Source organism: Portunus trituberculatus, chromosome 18 (assembly GCF_017591435.1).
Source record: "Portunus trituberculatus isolate SZX2019 chromosome 18, ASM1759143v1, whole genome shotgun sequence".
Taxonomy (NCBI): domain Eukaryota; kingdom Metazoa; phylum Arthropoda; class Malacostraca; order Decapoda; family Portunidae; genus Portunus; species Portunus trituberculatus.
The window spans coordinates 6969760-6992095 of record NC_059272.1 but is presented as its reverse complement, the minus strand read 5'-3'; the positions used below and the strand labels follow the sequence as shown (position 1 = coordinate 6992095).

The 22336-nt window shown below is 37.7% G+C and overlaps 1 protein-coding gene across 4 annotated transcripts in view; it reads left to right on the top strand.

Annotated features, from left to right (window-relative positions):
* The window catches only part of LOC123505630 (transcription elongation factor S-II-like), an 86535-nt gene that overhangs the window by 3129 nt on the left and 61070 nt on the right, over positions 1-22336 (top strand). For 2 of the 4 annotated variants that reach the window (XM_045257182.1, XM_045257181.1), the window contains exons 5-6: positions 8271-8479; positions 8993-9125. In XM_045257182.1, coding sequence (XP_045113117.1) covers positions 8271-8479; positions 8993-9100 — 317 coding nt within the window. In that variant the 3' untranslated portion in view covers positions 9101-9125. The remainder of the gene's footprint in view (positions 1-8270; positions 8480-8992; positions 9126-22336) is intronic. The other 2 variants (XM_045257180.1, XM_045257179.1) reach the window with 1 other exon arrangement.

Genomic DNA, 22336 nt, shown 5'->3' with positions numbered 1-22336 from the left:
TTATTGTACATACCTATTGTGAAAAAATCACTTACCATCATCATTATTTCTGTAGTGGAGAGAGAGAGAGAGAGAGATTGATTGATTGATTGCTTTATTGGCTCATATACAGTACATATAATAATAGTTAACGATCCAATAATAATGTTAAAATTTTTAGCCCTAGTCCATTGAGCTCAAAGCTCTCTATGGACTATTTTCCTTGCCGGATTAGCAGTCAATTTACAAAAAAAAAAAAAAAATTACAATACTGTACTACAATACATAAACATACATACATACATGAACAGACATAAAAGGAAACCTATTAGAATTGCCCCATATCACTCACATACATTCATATAATATTTTTAGTTAATGACATGGTATGTGTCTCAGCAATCACATGGTAAGGGTTGGAAGGAAATTTGGTACTGGGAGGGAAGGGGGAATGGGAAGGGGGAGGGGCAGGGGAGGGAGAGGGGAAGGGGAAGGGAGGAGGAGGAGGAGGAGGAGGAGGAGGAGGAGGAGGAAGGTGACGGGGAGCGGTCCACCAGTGCATCGGGTCAGATATCGGGTGGCTAGCCAGGCTCAACTCCCGCTGCTCATCTGAGCACTTCACCACCCACACCGGTGACCTGCTGCCCTGGTCGACCCTAGAAAACAAAGTAATACAGTATGCAAGTATGCAAAAGATAAATAAATAAATAAATAAAAAGTTTTACTGTTATGATGGCGAGGATTTTAGTATGAACTTATAAGCTGTTTCTTTATATGCATTTTAAATGTGTTTAAACATTTATTTTTAGTGTCTGACACAATATCATTCCATTATTTAGTACCCCTGTAAAGAACACATTGTTTAGCATGAGATGTTTTGTATAATGGTGTAGTCAAGTCACTGGCATTCCTGGTTTGTATGTTGACTGAAATATGTTGCTGAAAACCACAATCAGTTTCATATATTTTTAAAGCTTTGTATACAAATACAAGAGTTTGATAAGAAATAATATCATGTACTTTTAGAAGATTGTGTTTAAGAAAAAGAGGTGCAGTATGATCATATCTATTGGAATTAGTAATTACTCTTATAAGTTTCTTTTGACTGAAAAACAATTTATCACCATATGTTTTGTAAGCGCCACCCTATAACACAGAGCAATACATCAAATTCAGATAAACTAAAGAGTAGTACATTAATATTAGGCAGTAGGATTCCAGTAAATTTTGATATTTTGTTTATAATATTCTCTAAATGTGGCTTTCATGTTAATCTATTATCAATTGTTATACCTAGAAACTTTATTGTATCCACTCGTTTAATTACCGAATTATTAACTTTTATATCAAGATTTATTGGTTGTGTCATATGTCGGTGTGCGAGCATGTATTGAGTTTTGTTTACATTTAGTGATAACTTATTACATTTACCAACTAAAAATTCACGTAATTGATGAGGGTTTGTAAGTCACTACCTTGTAAAAGAATATTAGTGTCATCAGCAAACAAAATAAATTTCAATGTATTAGAACAAAATGTAATGTCATTAATATAAATTAAGAATAGCAATGGTCCCAGGATGGAACCTTGCGTAACTCCACATGTTACATCCTTACATTGAGATTTGATGTTGAAAACAGTGTACAGGCAACCCCCCCCTAAACGAAGGGGTTACATTCTTAAAAAACACTTTGTTACGAAAAACTTCGTTAAGTGAACCGATTATAACAAGTTTAACCCCTGACTTGAACTTCCATTGAGAGTAAGCAAACCGAGAGTGCATCATAGTACAGTAAAAGGTTTAATGAAAATAAAAATTATAAAGTTAAACATTTAGGTAGTTTAATTTAAGTAATTATAATGTACACTATATAATGTATGTATGTATGTAACTTTATAATGTTGATGATCTTAAATTTATGAAGGGAGGGAGAGTGAAACCGGAAAGACACTAACCGGCAACCTGTGGAATGTAAACAAAGTGCGCATCATTGTACCGCATACAAAACTTATGTACCACATTTCCACAAGGCTTTCCATTTTATCCATTGTAGAGTCACGAGTTCAGGTGATTCTTTTAGCTTGCAAGGAAGATACAGTCTCACCAGCCCTCTTAATAGAGTCTGCTGACTTGAAAATAGTAGAGGCAGTAGATGGAGTCAAGATGGTGGCGAGCAATGCTATAGTATTCTCGCCTTTCGTGTCTGTGAATAATGTCCAGCTTCATTTCGAGAGTAAGAGTTTCCTGGTCTTCTTAGGAACGCTAGGCCACATTGCAGGGCGTTTTGGTGGTAAGTTGAGCTAGGGAAGATGAGCTGCTGCTGATGCTGTTATGTTTTGAACAGAGGAATGAGTGGTGCGTGTGTTGTCCACGAGAGGCTTGATCTTGATCTTGATTCTAAAGGTGTCCCAGGATTTCTCCTGAGGCAGGCCTTAGTACCGGCAGCTCCTGGTGTATTCAAAAGCCTGTCAGCTTGCGTGATACGGAGGGGCTTTCAAATTTGGAAAAAATTACCTGGATAAAACTTTGTTAAAGTGAGTTTGGTGTTTGTTAAATGAGCAGATGGTAGTAAAATGAAACCTTCATTGTAACAAAATTTCATTATGTGAACCTTCGTTAAATGGGTGTTGCCTGTATTGTGTTCTTGAACTTAAATAACTTTTGAACCATGTATATGCCTGTCCTCTGATACCATAGACTGTTAATTTATACAGCAAAATAGAATGATTAATCGTGTCGAAGGCTTTTGACAAATCACAGAAAACTGTTAATTGATACATTTTGTTATCTGAACTTGAACATAAATTTTTACAAAGGAAATGGATGGCCATTTCAGTTGAGTAATTTTTTCTAAATCCAAATTGAGCATTAGATATTATTGAATTTTGTACCAAATAATCCATTTTTCTGTACGCTACAATTTTTTCAAATATCTTGCTTAACAGGGTAAAATTGACACTGGTCTATAATTTGAAAACAAAGATTCGTCACTTTTTTTGTAAATTGGCACCACCTTTGTGATCTGCAATGCCTTTGGGAAGCATCCTAAAACAAAAGATTTATTGATAATATATTCCAGAAAGGGGATAACAATTTCTTTACACTCTTTAATAATACTTATATTAACATCATCATAACCCGGACTTTTTTTCCTCATAGTAGTTATGATATTACTTATCTCTACACTTGTTGTTGGTCGCAGATAAAAAGAAAAAGGTACTGGTGGAGGTAAATAGCTGCTGAAGTGTGTTCTGGGTTCCTCTATACGTTCTGCCAAATTTTCTGCTACACTACTGAAATAATTATTAAATCCATCTGCTATATCAAAACTATCAGTCAAAGTTACTCCCTGATTTACATATGTATCAGCGTTACTCTTCCTATCTTTACCAAGTAGATTATTTAATATTTTCCAATTTTTTTTAGTGTCTCCTTTACTATTCTCTAGAGTGTTTTTATTATTCTTGGATTTTGCCTCTGTAATTATAGATGTCAACATATTTCTGTATATCTTAAACTGTTTTTCATAAGTTAAGGGCCATGTCGCATATAGCTTTTGTAATCTATTTCTTACTTTAATTGATTTCTTAATAGCAGCGGTATGTATGGTTTATTTTTGTGCTTATTTTTTACTCAGAATTCTTTGACAGGAAAACAAGAATCATATAACTTTAGTAACTCCTCCATGTACACATTGTAGTCCTTGTTCACATCGTGACCACACATTGCTTCCCTCCAATTAAACCCTGATAATGATTCTGTAAATGAGTTAATGGCTCCATCACTGAATACCCTCTTTCTTACTAATTGATATGGTTCTTCATTAACAGATGGTAGCGTAAAAGAAGATAAAACTGGAAAATGATCACTAATCGTACTATAAATAATTCCACTACATTTATATTCATCAAAGTTATTAGACCAAATATTGTCAATAAGGGAGGCTGTAGATTTCGTTACTCTAGTTGGTTTGGTTATAGTAGGAAAAAACAAGTTAGAATAGAACAAGTTATGAAATTCTTTTACCATAGTGTTAGTATTGTTTAGTAGATTTATATTGAAATCACTGAGTATGTAACAAGGTAATTTGTATGCAGAGGCTATCACTGAAAAAGTTTCTTCCATCGAATTTAAGAAGTTTTGAAAGTTTGAATTAGGGGGTCTGTATATAACAACAGTTATAAACTTAAGAGGACCAGTCACTTCCATGAACATGGACTCAATATGGGGTAGCTGCAATGACAAATTTTGATTAACTTTACCACAAAATCTATTTTTCAAAAACACACTATGGGGTGGGTAGCTGCAATGACAAATTTTGATTAACTTTACCACAAAATCTATTTTTCAAAAACACAACTAACCCCCCACCCGAAGTGTTCTTATTCGGGTAATATGCCTGATATGCATTCAGTTTATACAATGATGAAATATTGTCATGCATGTGTATTTCACACAAACCAATAACATCAGGAAAAAAATTTATAGGATTCAAGCATTCGTCATGAAAAGCCTCTAGATGGAGAGAAACGCTACTGATATTAAATGATAAGATGCTGAAGTAATTGTCAAACTGAGAAATTGTTGTAGACTCATCACAAAAATAATATTTACACTGTATATTGTATGAGAGAAAGTTATCAATAGAATTCAAATCCTCACATTCAGTAAATGGGTCATACTGTAACTCATTAATCACCTGAAAGGGATAAATATGGTTATCATTTATACATTCCGTTAATTCATTATCATTCAACTGATCAAAAGGGAACGTATAGGATGCCATAATGGATGGATATATACATCTTACATAAAATAATTACTAAATCACAGTATATACTATCTATTTTTTTATGTTCTTACGTTGAGATTTCTTACGTTGAGGTGAGGCGTCAGGTGCCGGGGAATTCTGCGCGCGGGAGCCTTCAGGGCGCAGTGAGCGCCCGACACTCGCCGCTTATACACCGATGACATCCCAAGGCACAGGCTTGGGTCTTGTCCCGAGCCTGTTGCTAGTTGCCTCCGCGTCCACCTTTTTGGCACCAGCAGCACCAGCACCGCCAGGACCATCACCAGCGCCAGTACCATCAGCAGCCCCGGCAGCACCAGAACCAGCACCAGCGCCGGTACCAGAAGCCGCACCAGCAGCATTAGCACCATCACCACCAGCACCAGCAGCCCCAGCAGCACCGGCAGCACCAACGCCAGTACCAGCAGCAGCAGCATCACCAACACCAGCAGCACCAGTGCCAGCAGCAGAGCCGGCAGCACCAGAAATACTGGCACCAGTCCCAGTTCCAGCACCAACAGCACCGTCATTGCCATGCTTCTCCCGGATGATCAGTTTGGTGTACCGGAAAAACGCAGTCTTGCCTGCTGACTTGGCTTGGTGCAAGAGTGGCATCTGTGCGTTCCTGACAGCTTGCGAGGCAGGACACAAGTCATCATTCATGAATATGTTTGCGCCTCTCAGCATGTTTCGGTTTCTCATGACAGCCTCTTTGTCACAGAAGCGAGAGAAGCATGCCACTACTGTTCGGGGCTTATCATCTCGATGTGGTCCAACCCTGTGGGCTCGCTCCAGTACGAGCCCAGGTATCTGCATCTTGTCTTGCAGTAGTGCCGCTACCAAGGTTGTCATCTTTTCCCACGTCTCGTTGCCAACTCTTTCTTCTAATCCAGAGATTCTGACATTCTTTCGTCTGCTGTAGTCTTCTTGGAAGTTTACTTTTTCTTCTAATTCTTTGATCTTCTCATTTGACGAATCTACTTGCGCAGATAATTTGATGACCTCCCTCTTGGCGTCTTTTGTCTCCTCCTCATGAACCTTATTGCGAGCTTTCAGGTCATCTACTTCTCGCTGAGTGAACTCAAGGCTGGTTACGAGATCAGAAACTCTGCTCTCTAGTTGTTTGATTTGGTTACTCATTTGCTTCATTACCATGTCCATAGCAGTCATGTATGCTCGCTCTTGTGACTCAAGCATAGACTCTATCAGTGTAGCATCCATATCGGATGTTTAGGCCGACTTGGCACCTGAGCACGAACTGGTAGTTACTGATGTCACCAGACCTCAGTGCACATGTGCCAAAATCAAGTGCTCAGACAGGAGGGGTAGAGGACCAGGCTTATATTTTCACCTGAAATTTCCCCTAAGTCTAACAGCACTGCTTAACTATCTTGCCTTAGTCTGTCCAGCATATGCTTAGTTACTTGCTGTTCCAGTCCTGTGGTGAAGGGAGCACTGGAACCACTGTGAATCTTGATTTGAGTGAGGATCTTCCGAGCAAGGTGTAAACAAAGTGCTCCATGACGAGAGAGAGAGAGAGAGAGAGAGAGATATCTCTTGAGTCAGGTATCTCCCTACCCCCTCCTTAGCCCTGATGTGGTACCAGGAGCCATTTTCTATTGCCCAGAGTGAAGAGGTTAAGTTGAAGAATATAGCGTGTTGGTGGTGAACATGGGGAACCCCTGGTGACACCTGCTGAGGCTGTATTCTATATAGTTATTGTCAGATTTTACAGAATTCCAGACCATCACTCCACTGATCCTCTTAAGGCTCACAACTTGTCAACTCCAAATGCAGTGGAGACTCAATACTCGAATGTCTAAGTACTCAAACTTTTCAATACTCGAACGCAAAAGTTTGATTTGATACTTGGAAAAATATTTGATAGGCGAACGTCCACACATGTGGTTGTAAACAAAGGCTCCCTGGTATCTCCTTCCTCCTCCGCCAGTTATGACTTGTGTTGCCGGGGTCATCAGAATAACATTCTCTTGCATTCTATCTGTAGTCTTTCATTTATAAACTTATATTAACACCAAAGGCTTATTAGTTGTGAAAATATCTGGTAATCAAACAGTTACACATTTGGTTGTATACAAAGCTCTTGTCATCTCCCTTCTCGCAGCTGCCACTGTTCTGATACCATATTACTGGTATATTAGATGCCAGTGCATATCCCTAGTAGTCCTGCCATGTTTTGAGAAAAACAACAATCTTCTGCATTGTCGGTAGTTTTTCATTTAGAAACTTATGATGGCACCAAAGAGGTTTATTAGTGATGAAAATAAGGAATTTAGTGAGAGTGCAAGTGTTAGTGAGCTACAGCTCTCCACTAGTGAATTCACAGGAATCACAGCAGAAAAAAAGTTACAACAATGTTTTCGTGGATGGTGATTCATCCTCCGGCTACCTCCCTCTTTCTCCCCACCCTTCTCCCCTCTTCTTCTTAAGTTATCTATCACCAGCCTTCACTTATGGTATGTACAAATCAAAATTGTAAAAAAACAAAATACATTGAAATTTTTACAAACTTGAGGTTTTGCTAAGATTAGAATGAATTACTTGATTTATAGGTATCAATAGTCAAACTTTTTAATACTCAAACAGCCATTTGGAACGAATTAAGGTCAAGTATTGAGTATCCACTGTATATAGAAAGAAATAGGCTTGTGACATAATTTTCTTTTGTCTGAATTATTTTGACATCATATTACTACTTTTGGGAATAGTGTATCCGAACAAAAGTAACATGATGAATAGAAGATTACACCTGACAGACCGACACATGCAGGCTGCACGAGATAAGTTTTGTTTTAGTTTGGGAAAAACTTATCATACTCCCTCCCAGTAGTTATTTATAATATGTTATTGCAAAAATAAAGACCTTATTTAATTGTCATTAAATTGATAATAAAAACTGTTGGAGATCGTGTTATGATATATACAGCCATGTTCCCACTATATGATGACATTACCAGGTTGCCTGTCATAGATGGACTTATGTCAAATATGTGCCACTATGTCTTGCTATGACCATGTGATTAGCTATGACAGTTTGTAGATAGAGCCTGGTGTCTGCATCACAGAACTAAACTAGCCGTGCAACGTGATTTTCTTGACATCATGTTATTTTAATTAATCTGTGCAATATGAAAAAATTACAAGGTTTTTATTTACCTTGGGTTATTCCAAAATTGCATATTTCAAACATGCATAAATTGAGAAATCCATGTAATGAGATGAGGGATTACTGGAAATAGTGGAAATGAGTTTTGGTGAGTGGCCACTGGAGCATGGATGATGCTTGAATTGCAGTGTGTTTGTTTACTGTTTGATGGTGATAGGTTAACAGAGTGCCTACATTGAAAAAGGAGTGAGTAGTTTCAATTCATAATGATTGTAAAAGTGAATTATCATATATTGAACCATAAACTGGTGAGGGAAACCTGTATGTATTATCTGAAAATTTTTTCTCAATAATGATAAAACTATCCCATTCAGGTGTGGATGACCCTATTGACACAATAGACAACCTGGCTGAACAAATTGAAGAAGCAATTTTCCAAGAGTTTGGCAAACCAGAGGCAGCTTACAAGAACCGCCTCAGGTCCCGAATCTACAACCTAAAAGACAGTAAGAACCCACAGCTGCGAGAAAATGTTCTGCGAGGTGCTATCACTCCACAGAAAATGGCTGTCATGACTTCAGAAGTAAGTTGCAAGTGAGATTTGCTTTGGTGGCTAGTTGGTGATAAAATGAAGCATCTCATTTCCACCAGTTGTGCTGCATTTTGTGTGCTTGGTAGTAATTTTTGCAGTGATCAGTGCTATTGAATCTTAAGCTAAGGAGTTTTCTTCATGTCCTTGAATAGTTGCATATATCTTTAACACAACTTCTTTCACATTTTATTTCATTTTACAAATAAGAGATTATAAATTATATTTATTTTGAAAATTAGTTGTAATCACATGACCTTTTGTAGAGGAAAGCATACAATCCTTCTCTCCTCCCCCTTGTGTTTGTGTTCCTGCAGGAGTGAATAAAACAATATTGCTGCCCTCCCATTAGTGCACATGAAGCAAGAAGCCAGAAAAGGTTTATATCACTTTGTGAACACAACTTATTAAAAAAAATCAAAATCATAGGAAAAAACCTGATGCCATATTTTTAAATAGTTCAGTGACTTGATCAATATATGCTTAATAGTGCACTTTCCTATACAGGTTGAGAATCTTATTTGGAATGCTTTGGACCAGGAGTATTCCAGATTTTGGATTTTTCAGACTTTTGGAATTGACTCATCTTCACTGACAATGGGGATAGTGTTCTGAAAACTCATTGTAAACTGAAAATATTGTAAGTATCATAATTTGAAAAAATACATCACTAAATATCGTAACTTAAATTGTCCTCCCATAAGTGCACATAAATCTTGTTACATTAGCCTACAATTGAATGTAACACAAAGCTCACTTTACTTTGCAGTGAATTGTCGATTATTCTGTATAACTCATTAAAGGATAAAACAGAACTTGATATAACAACAAATTTTAGGCATTAAAAAAACAGTTTGCCATAGCCTGGATCAACAATAGGCTAAGTAATATCCTGATTCTAGTATGTGTGTAAGCTCTTTCAGTATTTGTTGTAAATATGCTCCATATTAATATTTGGTTAAAGAGAGGAAGACAAAAAAAAGAATCATCTGAACACTTACTGGGACCCCATGGTAGGGGAGACCAAGCACACACTCAGATGCAGTTGCTTGGGATTTTACATATTTTCAGTATACAGTAAACCCCCGATTATCCAAAATGAAAAGGGGGAAGCCTCTTTCGGATAAGCTGATATTTCGAATAATCCAGATTTATGATTTTTACCTAAAAAACTAATCTTTTAAGGTAAAAAAAAAATCATAAAAAGTACTGTTATGAAACGCCTCCTTGTGGCACACGCAGTTATCTCCCGACACCAGTCTTTCTTCCTTTTTTCCGGTTTCTTTGGGCACCTTAGGCATGGTGATGATGAAAGAAGTGAGGTGGAAACACAGGTTGTAGAATGCGGCTGGCGAGTGTAAACACAGTGGCACGACTGCCAACTGCCGATTCTAGACAATGAAAGAAAGCAAACGCACGATACGCTAAACAAAGCACGATTAAAACTTATTTATTTTAACTGTTCTTATTAAATTTAAATGTTATTTTAAGTGTTATTAGAATTAGCTAGAGTAGTTGAAGAGTAAGTTGAAAATTAAAAGAAAAGAAAATCAGATCAGAATATAGCTCATTTTCCCAGTAATGAAAACAATCTTTAGCTTCAGAGTGTTCCCCTTGGCAAGCTATAATGAAACAAATTAGGCTAACAAATGAAAGGACAGAAGGAAAACAAAAAAGGGTGCCAAGTACTGATATACCTTAAATTAAATGAAGAACCGAAGACAAATTACCGACCACACCCGAATATGCAAAACCGAATTACAGAAGCCAAACCGAAGCAACAGAATTACACGAACTGAATGAATCCTTTCACCATGAGTAGGCAAAAAAAAGTTAACTAGGGATGCCAATCAGTCATAATGCAAATTCGTCAAATTACAAACACCAAATATGGAGAAAAAAAGTTCATAGGATAGTTTTAATAATGTGTTAATTGTACATATCTAGTTATTTTTATTTATTTTCATGTTTTTAATGTTGTAGAACGTTTTAGTATAGAAAAAAATATGAATTTTAATTGCATTATCCAAATTGATTTCAGATAATCCCGTTTTTCAGATAATCCGCTTTTGGATAATCGGGGGTTTACTGTAGTATGTACTATACGTAGCTACTGCTGGATGAAGTGAATATACATTCTATATCCGATATAATACTTCTGATGATATTGTAAGATATAGTAATATTACTTTTGATATTGCTGAAATATTCATATGTTTAATAGGTATGAGAAGTTAAATATATTCACTACCAGCACTCAAAAAAAAAAAAAAAAAATGGTTGTTGGAGACTGCCAGATTTTAGAATTTCAGACCAGAGATTCTCAACCTGTAGAAATTAAAGACTAAGCAAATCTAATTTAGTTGTGTTCTATTGTCAAATGGTTTAAAAGTTGAACTTTTGAATATAGATGCACTAAGAGTTAACAGGGACTCCTGTTTGGGAGATTGAAAAATATATTAGAAAAAAATATTTTTCATAAAAAAATATAATACAGTAAAGTCCCGAGTTACGTCAGTCTCGAGTTATGTCAAACTCGTAGTTACGTCAGTCCACTATAAGGCAATTTAAGATAAAAAATAATTGAAAATTTATAAATCGTACAGCGCAGGATTTATTGTTATTGTTGGCCGCCAGGCGTCACTAGTGGTTACCCATCACACCGCCCGCCTCACGCTTGAATACAATTTGGTTGGTATCCAACACGCTATACGGGACAACTGAACTGAAGAAAGCTCAGAAAAGAAATATGACGTCTACGTAGGCATCACTGTATTTGCTACTGGGGCTTCATGACGCCCACATAGGCATCACCGTATTGAAGGGGTTAAAGGTTCTTTACTCAATCACTAATATTTGTTTACATCTGTAGAATTGTTTGATTTCTCCCCAAAAAATCTATGAAGAAAAAGGTAAATCTTTATATATTATGGTAAACACTTTATGGTAACACTGAAAGCAAGTGTGTGTGTGGTGCTGCCAGTCTCTCAGCTTTGCTCAGGACACAATCAATGCCTATGTAACTCTTAAGAGGAGATGGATGCTGCTTCTCTCACAACCCACCTTTCACTCACTGATCACTATACAGTACATTATTTACCTACTGTATTCTGCTTTTTGTCTGCTCTCAGCCATGGCTTTTATAGCAAGATGTGGGCACATCCTGTGGTCACTTCTAATTCTAAGCATCAAACCTGGCAACAATAAGAAGTGTGAGCAACTTTGATACTCCTAACTTGACAAGATAATTCTTTTCCTATAGGGAGAGGACAGGTGAGACTAGGATCCTGATATGCTGAGAAATACATCTGATTGTTTTATCAGATTAGAGATAATCATAGAAAAATACACAGTACAAGGTAGAGGAATATTTTTTTTATCTGATATCCCTAGCTGTTTTATATATATATATATATATATATATATATATATATATATATATATATATATATATATATATATATATATATATACAGTAAGGTCTCGGTTTACGTCAGAGTTACGTTCCTGGAACATGACGTAAGTCGATTTTGTACGTAACTCGAGTTTCCGTACATTTCAAAGCATATTATCGACCAATCATTGTTTATGGTCATTCAGGTAAGTTAAAGGTTATATTGTTATGTTATTTACAACTATGTAGGAATATGAAACACAGCTTGTTTTTGTTGTTGATTAGGGCCACGGATGCGAAGGACTGCAAGTTGCCGAGAGGGGTGGACGCCTGAGGCCGCCAGGAGGGTGGGCAGGTCGAATGTTGTGACGCCCAGGGCGGACAGCTGGGAGCGTAGTACAGTGCGGTGGGAGTAGAAGCGTGGGCAGTGGGGCAGGAAATGCAATAGGAAAGAGCAATAGGGATCAGCAGACAGGCACAGACGGTGCAAGTCAGCTGCGAGTATTGTGTGGCCCAGGCGAAGGCTCCGGAGTTGTTATTGTTGTGATGGGTGTGCGAGCCCTCAAGGTCGTCAACCTCCCCGTTGTCATGGTAACGGGCTTCCCATTTTCTTCTTCCCTCCCTCACACACAGCTACTGCCTCCCTTCTCATGTCTTTTAATTATGTCCTCTTTTTTCTTGTAGCATAATGGTTTTCCTTTTCTTAGCATCACTGCTGTCACTAAGAAGTTTTCTCTTTGGTGCCATTGAGCAAGATACTAAGAACTTGAGTCAGTAAACGCAGAAGTAGGATAACACTCTTGCCAGGGGCGATGGTGTGGTGGAACTGAGGCAGGGTGTTATTGTATTCAAGCGTGAGGCGGGCGGTGTGGCGGGCAACCACCAACAATAACAATAAATCCTGCACTTTTCGATTTATAAATTTTCAATTTTTTAAATCTTAAAGTGCCTTACAGTGGACTGACGTAACTACGAGTTTGACGTAACTCGAGAACGACGTAACCCGGGACTTTACTGTATACAGTAAGGTCCCGAGTTATGTCAGAGTTACGTTCCTGAAACATGACGTAAATCGATTTGGTACGTAACTCGAATTTTTGTACTTTCAAAGCATATTATCAAGTTTTCAACCAATCATTTTTTATGGTTATTCAGGTAAGTAAAAGGTTATATTGTTATATTGGTATATTATTTACAACTATGTAGGAATATATTGATTAGGGCCGCAAATACGAAGGACTGCAGGTTGCAGAGAGGGGTGGACGCCTGAGACCGCCAGGAGGGTGGGCAGGTCGAATGTTGTGAGTCTTGTGACGCCCAGAGCGGACAGCAGGGAGCTTTGTGGAGTGCGGTGGGAGTAGAAGCGTTATATAAGTAAAAGGTTATATTGTTATATTATTTACAAGTATGTAGGAATATGAAACACAAGCTTGTTTTTGTTGTTGATTAGGGCCGCGAACGCGAAGGACTGCATGTTGCCAGAGGGGTGGACACCTGAGGCCGCCAGGAGGGTAGGCAGGTAGAATGTTGTGACGCCCAGGGCGGACAGCTGGGAGCGTAGTGCAGTGCGGTGGGAGTAGAAGTGTGGGCAGCGGAGCAGGAAATGCAATAGGGATCAGCAGACAGGCGCAGACGGTGCAAGTGAGCTGCGAGTGTCGTGTGGCCCAGGCGAAGGCTCTGGAGTTGTTATTGTTGTGATGGTGGGTGCGCAACCCCTCAAGGTCGTCTACCTCCCTGTTGTCATGGTAACAGGCTTCCCATTTTTGTTTTCTCTCCCTCACACACAGCTACTGCCTCACTCGCTCACTCATTCTGCCAAAAAATATTGTAACCTAACATTAACATACACAAGCAACTTGTAGTTTTTTTTTATTATCATACGAGAATGTTTGACTTCACATAAAATTTATTTCTGTTTCATCATCTGACTTAAGAAAGCTGAAAGCCTAGTTAATGGAACATACCTGTTTCTGAGGTGATGTTGAAGTAAGAAGTTCTTCATCAGGGGAGTCTGGGGATGAACATTGGCTTGAGGTTGATGCTCTGGATGAAGTTGACAGTCGGGATGGAGTTGAAGATGTGGATGGAGTTGAGGCTGGAGATGAGGCTTAGGAATGAGAAGCTTGCTTGAAGAAATGAAGAATTGATGACTGTTTAGCAGCATATCTCTTCTCATCATAGATTTCTCTTTAGCAAGTCACTGCATCTTCCATTGCCCTGTGAACTCTGGCAAAGCGTTCTGCATTTTGGGTCTTGCTCTTCAAAGAACACCATTGCTTTTTCCAGGGCTTGAAAAGTGCTTGCCATGTTTTTTATTGTAAACTGCCGTAACACTACGTCGTCATTTTCATCAGCCTCTGTTTGTTTCCCCAGCTCCATCAGATCTTTGGCGTTTAATTCTGAGCCGTGAGAATCGAGGAGCTCATTTATGTCACTCTCCTCTATGTCCAGACTTAATTCATTCTCAAGCTTTACACAATTGCTATTGGTCTCCTCTACACTATCACTATCAAAGCCTTTAAAGTTATTCACTAGGCTAGGACACACGCTTTTCCACACACCATTCATGTTTGACTGTGTAACCTCAGCCCAACTTTCTCCAATGTTTTTCACGGCACTGTAAATGTTAAAACCTTTCCAGAACTCTTTCAGGCTTTTATCACCATTTTCTGTTGCACGGATGGCCTGTTTGAAGGTTCTTCTCAAGTAATAGGCCTTGAAGGATCTCATCACCCCTTGATCCATTGGCTGAATCAATGACGTTGTGTTCGGTGGCATAAATACAACTTTAACATTTGGGTTGAGTTCACGTAGGCTTGCAGAATGACCAGGAGCATTGTCAAGAATCAGCAGTGCTTTAAACAGCAGATTCTTCTGTGCACAGTAGCGCTCAACGTCAGGCACAAAACAACTGGAGAACCACTCAATGAACATTGCCCCTGTCACCCAAGCCTTGGCGTTACTTTTCCAATAAACTGGGAGACTAGCTTTAAGAATACCCTTCATAGCTCTAGGATTTTCTGAGTGGTAAACTAGCAGCGGTTTCAGTTTAAAATCGCCGTCACAGTTACCCCCTAAGAGCAGTGTGAGTCGTTCCTTAGAGGCTTTGTGTCCTGGCATGCTTTTCTCCTTCTTTGCAATGTATGTCCTGCTGGGCATGCGCTTCCAGTTCAGTCCTGTCTCATCCACATTGAATATTAGCTGTGGAATGTAGCCCTCTTCTTTGATAATTTTTTCTAAGGTTTCAATGAACACTTTTGCTGCTCCGTCATCAGCACTGGCAGCTTCTCCACATATTTTTCTGTTTGTTAGATTTCCTCTAACTTTGAAACGTGTAAACCAGCCCTTGGAAGCCACAAACGTTTCAATTGTTTCTCCATCCTGGTTACTTTCTTTTTTCAAGGCCTCATAGAGTGTGCGGGCTTTCTCACAAATTATTTGCTCACTCAGCGGCATGCTCTTCTGATTATTGTCCTCAATCCACAGCAAAAGCAGTCTTTCCATCTCTGTCAACACACCTGTTCTTTGCTTCGTTATCACTGTAGAGTTCATGGGAGTAGCGCCCTTCACATTAGCCAAAATACGGTCCTTGTCCTTGAGAATGGTAGCAACAGTCGTCCGACTCATCCCTAACGCATGGCCGATCGCTGATGCTTTTTCTCCCTTCTCATGTCTTTTAATTATGTCCACTTTTTTTTGTAGTGTAATGGTTTTCCTTTTCTTAGCATCACTGTTATCACTCAGGAGTTTTCTTTTTGGTGCCATTGAGCAAGATACTAAGATAGTCGGCAAATGCAGATGTAGGAACACTCTTGCCAGGGGCGACGGTGTGGTGGAACTGAGGTACGTAGAGTTATTGTATTCAAGCGTGAGGCGGGCGGTGTGGCGGATAACCACTAGTGACGCCTGGCGGCCAACAATAACAATAACAATTTTAAATCTTAAATTGCCTTATAGTGGACTGACGTAAGTGTGAGTTTGACGTAACTCGAGACCGATGTAACCCAGGACCGACGTAACCGGGACCTTATATATATATATATATATATATATATATATATATATATATATATATATATATATATATATATATATATATATATATATATATATATATATATATATATATATATATATATATATATATATATATATATATATATATATATATATATATATATATATATATATATATACACACACACACACACAGTAATCGCCCGCCTATCCGGATTGCCACTATTCGGAATTCGCTACTATCCGGAGCTGACCCCAAGCATATTTAAACCTACTGCGTGAGCGATCCCTCGCTCCCGCTAGGCAGCACAGCACTTAGGCGGCATCACAATAAAACTTTTTCCGTCGTCTTCAACGATTTCCATAGTTTTTTTACTGTTCTGTCAATTCTTTCCGTCGTCTTGAGCCAGACGGAACACACCGTTTTCCTCTAGCGTAAATTTTTAGCCAAATTAAGATCTATGGTTTCTAAACAAAACTTTTATAATAAAATTTATTTTCTTGCGAATTGGAATGATGCTATAATTTCAACTTAATAGCATCTTCATAAGTAGATGTAAATATATTTGTGTGTGTATGTTTGTGTGTATATATATTATATATATATATATATATATATATATATATATATATATATATATATATATATATATATACAGGCAACCCCCGTTTAACGAAGGGGTTATGTTCCTAAAAAACACTTCGTTAAGCGAACCGATTATAACAAGTTTAACTCATGATTAGAACTTCCATTGAGAGTAAGCAAAGCGAGAGTGCATCATAATACAGTAAAAGGTTTAATGAAAGTAAGAATTATGAAGTTAAACATTTAGGTAGTTTAATTTAAGTCATTATAATGTACACTAATGTATGTATGTATGTAACTTTATAATGTTGATGATCTTAACTTTATGAAGGGAGGAAGAGTGAAACGGGAAAGACACTAACCGGCAACCTGTGGAATGTAAACAAAGCGCGCATCATTGTACTGCATACAAAACTTATGTACCACATTTCCACAAGTCTTTCCATTTTATCCATTGTAGAGTCAAGAGTTCAGGTGGTTCTTTTAGCTTGCAAGGAAGATACGGTCTCACCAGCCTCCTTAATAGAGTCTGCTGACTTGAAAATAGAGACAGTATAATATGGAGTCAAGATAGTGGCCAGCACTGCTATAGTTTTCTGGCCTCTCTCATGTCTATGAATAATATCTAGCTTCATTTGGAGAGTAAGAGACTTCCTGGTCTTCTTACGAACACTAGGCCAATTGCAGGGCGTTTTGGTGGTAAGTTGAGCTAGGGAAGACAAGCTGCTGCTGAGGCTGTTATGTTTTGACTGGGGAGTGAGTGTTGCGCGTGTTGTCCATGAGAGGCTTGATCTTGATCTTGATCTTTATTTTATATGTGTCCCAGGATTTTTCCTGAGGCAGGCCTTAGTACCAGCAGCTCCTGGTGTATTCAAAAGCCTGTCAGCTTGCATGATATGGTGGGGCTTTCAAATTTGGAAAAAAATTACCTGGATAAAACTTCATTAAAGCTAGTTTGGTGTTCATTAAACGAGCAAATGGTAGTAAAATGAAACCTTCGTTGTAGCGAAATTTCGTTGTGTGAACCTTCGTTAAGCGGGGTTGCCTGTATATATATATATATATATATATATATATATATATATATATATATATATATATATATATATATAAATACAGGCAACCCCCATTTAACGAAAGTTAACACAACTAAATTTCGCTACAACGAAAGTTTCATTTTACTACCATTTGCTCGTTTAACGAACCCAAACTCGCTTTAACGAAGTTTTATCCCGATAACTTTTTCCAAGTTTGAAAGCCCCGCCGTATCACGCAAGCCGACAGGCTTTTGAATACGCCAGGAGCTGCCGATACTAAGGCCTGCCTCAGGAGAAATCCTGGGACACCTGTAGAATCAAGATTAAGCCTCTCGTGGACAACATGCGCACCACTCACTTCCCTGTTCAAAACATAACAGCGTCGTCTTCCCTTGCTCAACTTACCACCAAAACGTCCTGCAATGTGGCCTAGTGTTCCTAAGAAGACCAGTAAGTCTCTTACTCTCGAAGTGAAGCTGGATATTATTCACAGACATGAGAGAGGTGAGAAAACTATAGCATTGCTCGCCACCATCTTGACTCCATCTACTGTCTCTACTACTTTCAAGTCAGCAGACTCTATTAAGAAGGCTGGTGAGATTGTATCTTCCTTGCAAGCTAAAAGAATCACCTGAACTCGTGATTTTACAATGGATAAAATGGAAAGCCTTGTGGAAATGTGGTACATAAGTTTTGTATCAGTGCCATGATGCGCCCTTTGTTTACATTCCACAGGTTGCCGGTTAGTGTCTTTCCCGTTTCACTCTCCCTTCATAAATTTAAGATCATCAACATTATAAAGTTATATACATACATACATTAGTGAACATTATAATGACTTAAATTAAACTGCCTAAATGTTTAACTTCATAATTTTTACTTTCATTAAACCTTTCACTGTACTATGATGCACTTTTGCTTTGCTTACTCTCAATGGAAGTTCAAGTCAGGGGTTAAACTTGTTATAATCGGTTCGCTTAACGAAGTTTCACTTAAAGAAGTGTTTTTTTAGGAACGTAACCCCTTCGTTAAGCGGGGGTTGCCTGTATATATATATATATATATATATATATATATATATATATATATATATATATATATATGTATGTATGTATGTATGTATGTATGTATGTATGTATGTATGTATATACAGTAAGTCCTCGTTTTACACTAGTTTAGTATATGATAAATTCACAGATACAATAATTGACAATTACTACCATTTTTTCAATTTACGATAAAAAAAATTGCACTTACGATATTTGAAATTCCCGCCGCCTATGATTGTGACGCTGCACTGCGACCAAGTCAGACCAACAACAAACCAGTCACTTTCGCGCCACCACGACGAATAACAGTGAGACTGTGCTCGGTGATTTACTTACATTATTCTCTGCATTTAAGACCAATTCCTGTCCAAAATGTCACCGAAACGTAATTTGGATCTTGGTGGAGAAGTGGGTAAGGTTGAACGAGCCAGGAAAAGTTTAACGTTGGAAACAAAGCTTGATATAGTCAAGAGAAAAGTACTTGGGAAGGCTCGTCAGCTATAAGCCGTTCCCTGAATTCACCACAGTTGCTACTGTTTTGAGGAATGCTTCAAGTGTTAAGGAGGCAGCAACTAATGCTTCAAGCCTGCAGGTAAAATTGCTGACAAAACATCGGGAACCCATTATGGATCGTATGAAGGGTTTACTTAAAATTTGGATAGACAGCCAAACACGCCAGCATGCCCCACTCTCGTTGAGCCTTATTTCAGAAAAGGCCCTGTCTATTATTGAGACCTTGGAGGTTGTGATGGATGTTTGTTTATTTTTTTGATTGACTTTCATACTGAGCTGGAACGTATTCCTATTTAATACATGTTAAAACGGGTTCGGTTTACACTAATTTCGGTTTACAATAGCTTTTTGAGGAACGCATTTCTAGTGTAAAACGAGGACTTACTGTATATATATATATATATATATATATATATATATATATATATATATATATATATATATATATATATATATATATATATATATATATATATATATATATGTATACAGTAATACTCTGCTTAACGAACAGGATAGGGGTGTCAAAGCTGTTCATAGAACGAAAATTCGTTAAGGGAGAGTCCGGTTTGGAGACCCCAAAAATATAAAAAATGACTTTTGTGAAAAAATATATTTGGTAGGTATACATTTTGGCAACTATCTAAAAGATTTAAAAGGAAACTTGCGATAGTTTCCTTTAAATCCGTTTAAAGGTCCCGCTCAACCACGTGCAGCAGCTGTGCGTTTGTTTACATCAGCAGAGTAAGTTTTTTTCCACCCAATTCTACGAAAAAATGCTAAAATCTGAACTTTTTTTGTGTGTGGATATGATATGGCAAGACTGACGACGAGTCTGTGTGGTATCAGTGTTCGGTGGGTCGGTCACAGGGCTCAGTGCTCTCGTAGCTACAGTCACGCCAGGATGCTGCGCTGTTTCTCGCGACCTCTCTCAGCCCATATCTCAAAACATAAGTTATTCCCCTTCTAACGTTAACCTTGGAGCCAGTTTTAGCTTGATTTCAATGAAACAAAGACAGAGGCAGAGGAATACTTTCTCTTCAAATCATCGTCGCTGTTTTTTTTATATATGTCTGGTTTAATTTTATATTAATATTTTTTTGGTCAAAAAAAGGCAAAAAAAAACACATCTAAAAAAAAAATCATAAAACAAATTTAAAAGCTGAAATGAAAAATCTAACGACGAAGAAACATTTCATATTATAACGTCTCTAAGTCACAGAAAAATGAAAGTTGTGGGGCCAATAATAACGACGGAGATTCGCTTTTAAATTTTCGTTGTAGTTGTAGTTGGAGGGGGGGGGGACAAGAATGGGGGTCAATGTCTAATGTTGATGTAAATGATGCCAATACTTCACAACATAAAAATCAGAGCGATTCATGCATATTTACCGGAGATATGGCACCCCCGATCTAAACCGGACTCTCCCCTTAAGCGGACGTAATTTTCCCATAGGAAATAATGGAAATAGGGGGGGATGCGTTCTGGGCTGGTCCCCAACATACCATATGAGTTAAAAAAAGAATTATATATATATATATATATATATATATATATATATATATATATATATATATATATATATATATATATATACACACACATTTGGCGGCATATTGGGACACTTGTGTACCACTACTTTTATAATGTCATATGAGTCATTGGAAGTTAGTTTTTTTTTTTTTTTTTTTTTGCTAGATAATGATTTGTACAGTGAAAGTAGACAGAATGACAAAGGGGACGAGATACCTTCAGGTATATGTGTCCTGGATACTCTTTAAAAATTAAAAACAAAGATACAAGTTTATTACCTTATGAAATTTGTTTATACTGACTACATTATGAGTAAAAGCTATGTACAAATTCTCTCGCATTTATGTTCACAAAACATTTCTATTAGCTTTTTACAAACCTTGCCCCCAAGAAAGGATTGTTTTGTAATGCATAAAGTGAAATCTTAATGGAACACCAAAAAGTAAAGCAGAGATGAGATGAGCCACAGACGAAGCTGGAGACTCGCGGCGACTTGGCCGCTCCTTCTTCTTCTTGTGACCCTTTTAGCCTGCGTGTTGTCTTTCCCCATGATATTTGTTTCCACTCCTCTATTGCCTGCTATAATGGATATCATATCTTAGTATTCATATACGCTCATGCCATGAGGATAACCTCAACTCTGTGGCAGTGAGTGATAGTGAATTACTAATGAAATACCGCGGTATTTCATTAGTAATTCACTCTCATTCAGTGCCACAGAGTTAAGGTTATCCTCGTGGCATGAGTGTATATGAATACTAAGATATGATACCTATTATAGCAGGCAATAGAGGAGTGAAAACATAAACATCATGATGAAAGTAACACGCAAGCAAAAGGGTCACAAGAAGAACTGAAGAAGCAGCTGAGTGGCCACGAGTCTCCCCGCTTTGTCTGTGGCTCATCTCATCTCTGCTTTATTTTTTGGTATTCCTTGTAAGATTTCACTTTATGCATTACAAAACAATCCTTTCTTGGGGGCAATGTTTGTAAAAAGCTAATAGAAATGTTGTTTTGTGAACATAAATGCATATATAAGACAGTAACACCCCCTGGAGAGGTGGTGTTCCCAGCAACCTCAGAGCAACCTTGTCACCGTTCCTCCAAGCGTTCATGGATGCCATTTCACTGCAAGAGGCTGCTCTGATGTTGTTAAAGAATATTGGATCCAGCTCCAGGAGCACTAGAGACAGAGGCAGGGAGCCAGCCAATCACAGCGAAGCTACCGCATTCGGTCCCTCACCCAGCAAATTCAAACCCATAAAATTCGCTAAAACAGATATGGTTGTACGTTATGCAGACTTTTTGGACAAACTTTATATAGTACGTTAAACGAACGTTCGTTAAGCGGTATTACTGTATATATATATATATATATATATATATATATATATATATATATATATATATATATATATATATATATATATATATATATATATATATATATATATATATATATATATATATATATATATATATATATATATATATATATATATATATATATATATATATATATATACACACACAGTCATACCTCGCCCAACACGACAGTTACGTTCCTGAGCTCGTCGTGTACGGCGAGATTCGTGTTCAGCGAATAATAGGCCCTATAGGAAAATGGGGGTTACATTCCCAGATCCTCCCCAAAACAAATTTTTTTTTACCAAAAAAGCTGAAAAAAAAAAACAAATACTAAGCACACATTTTATTTAATT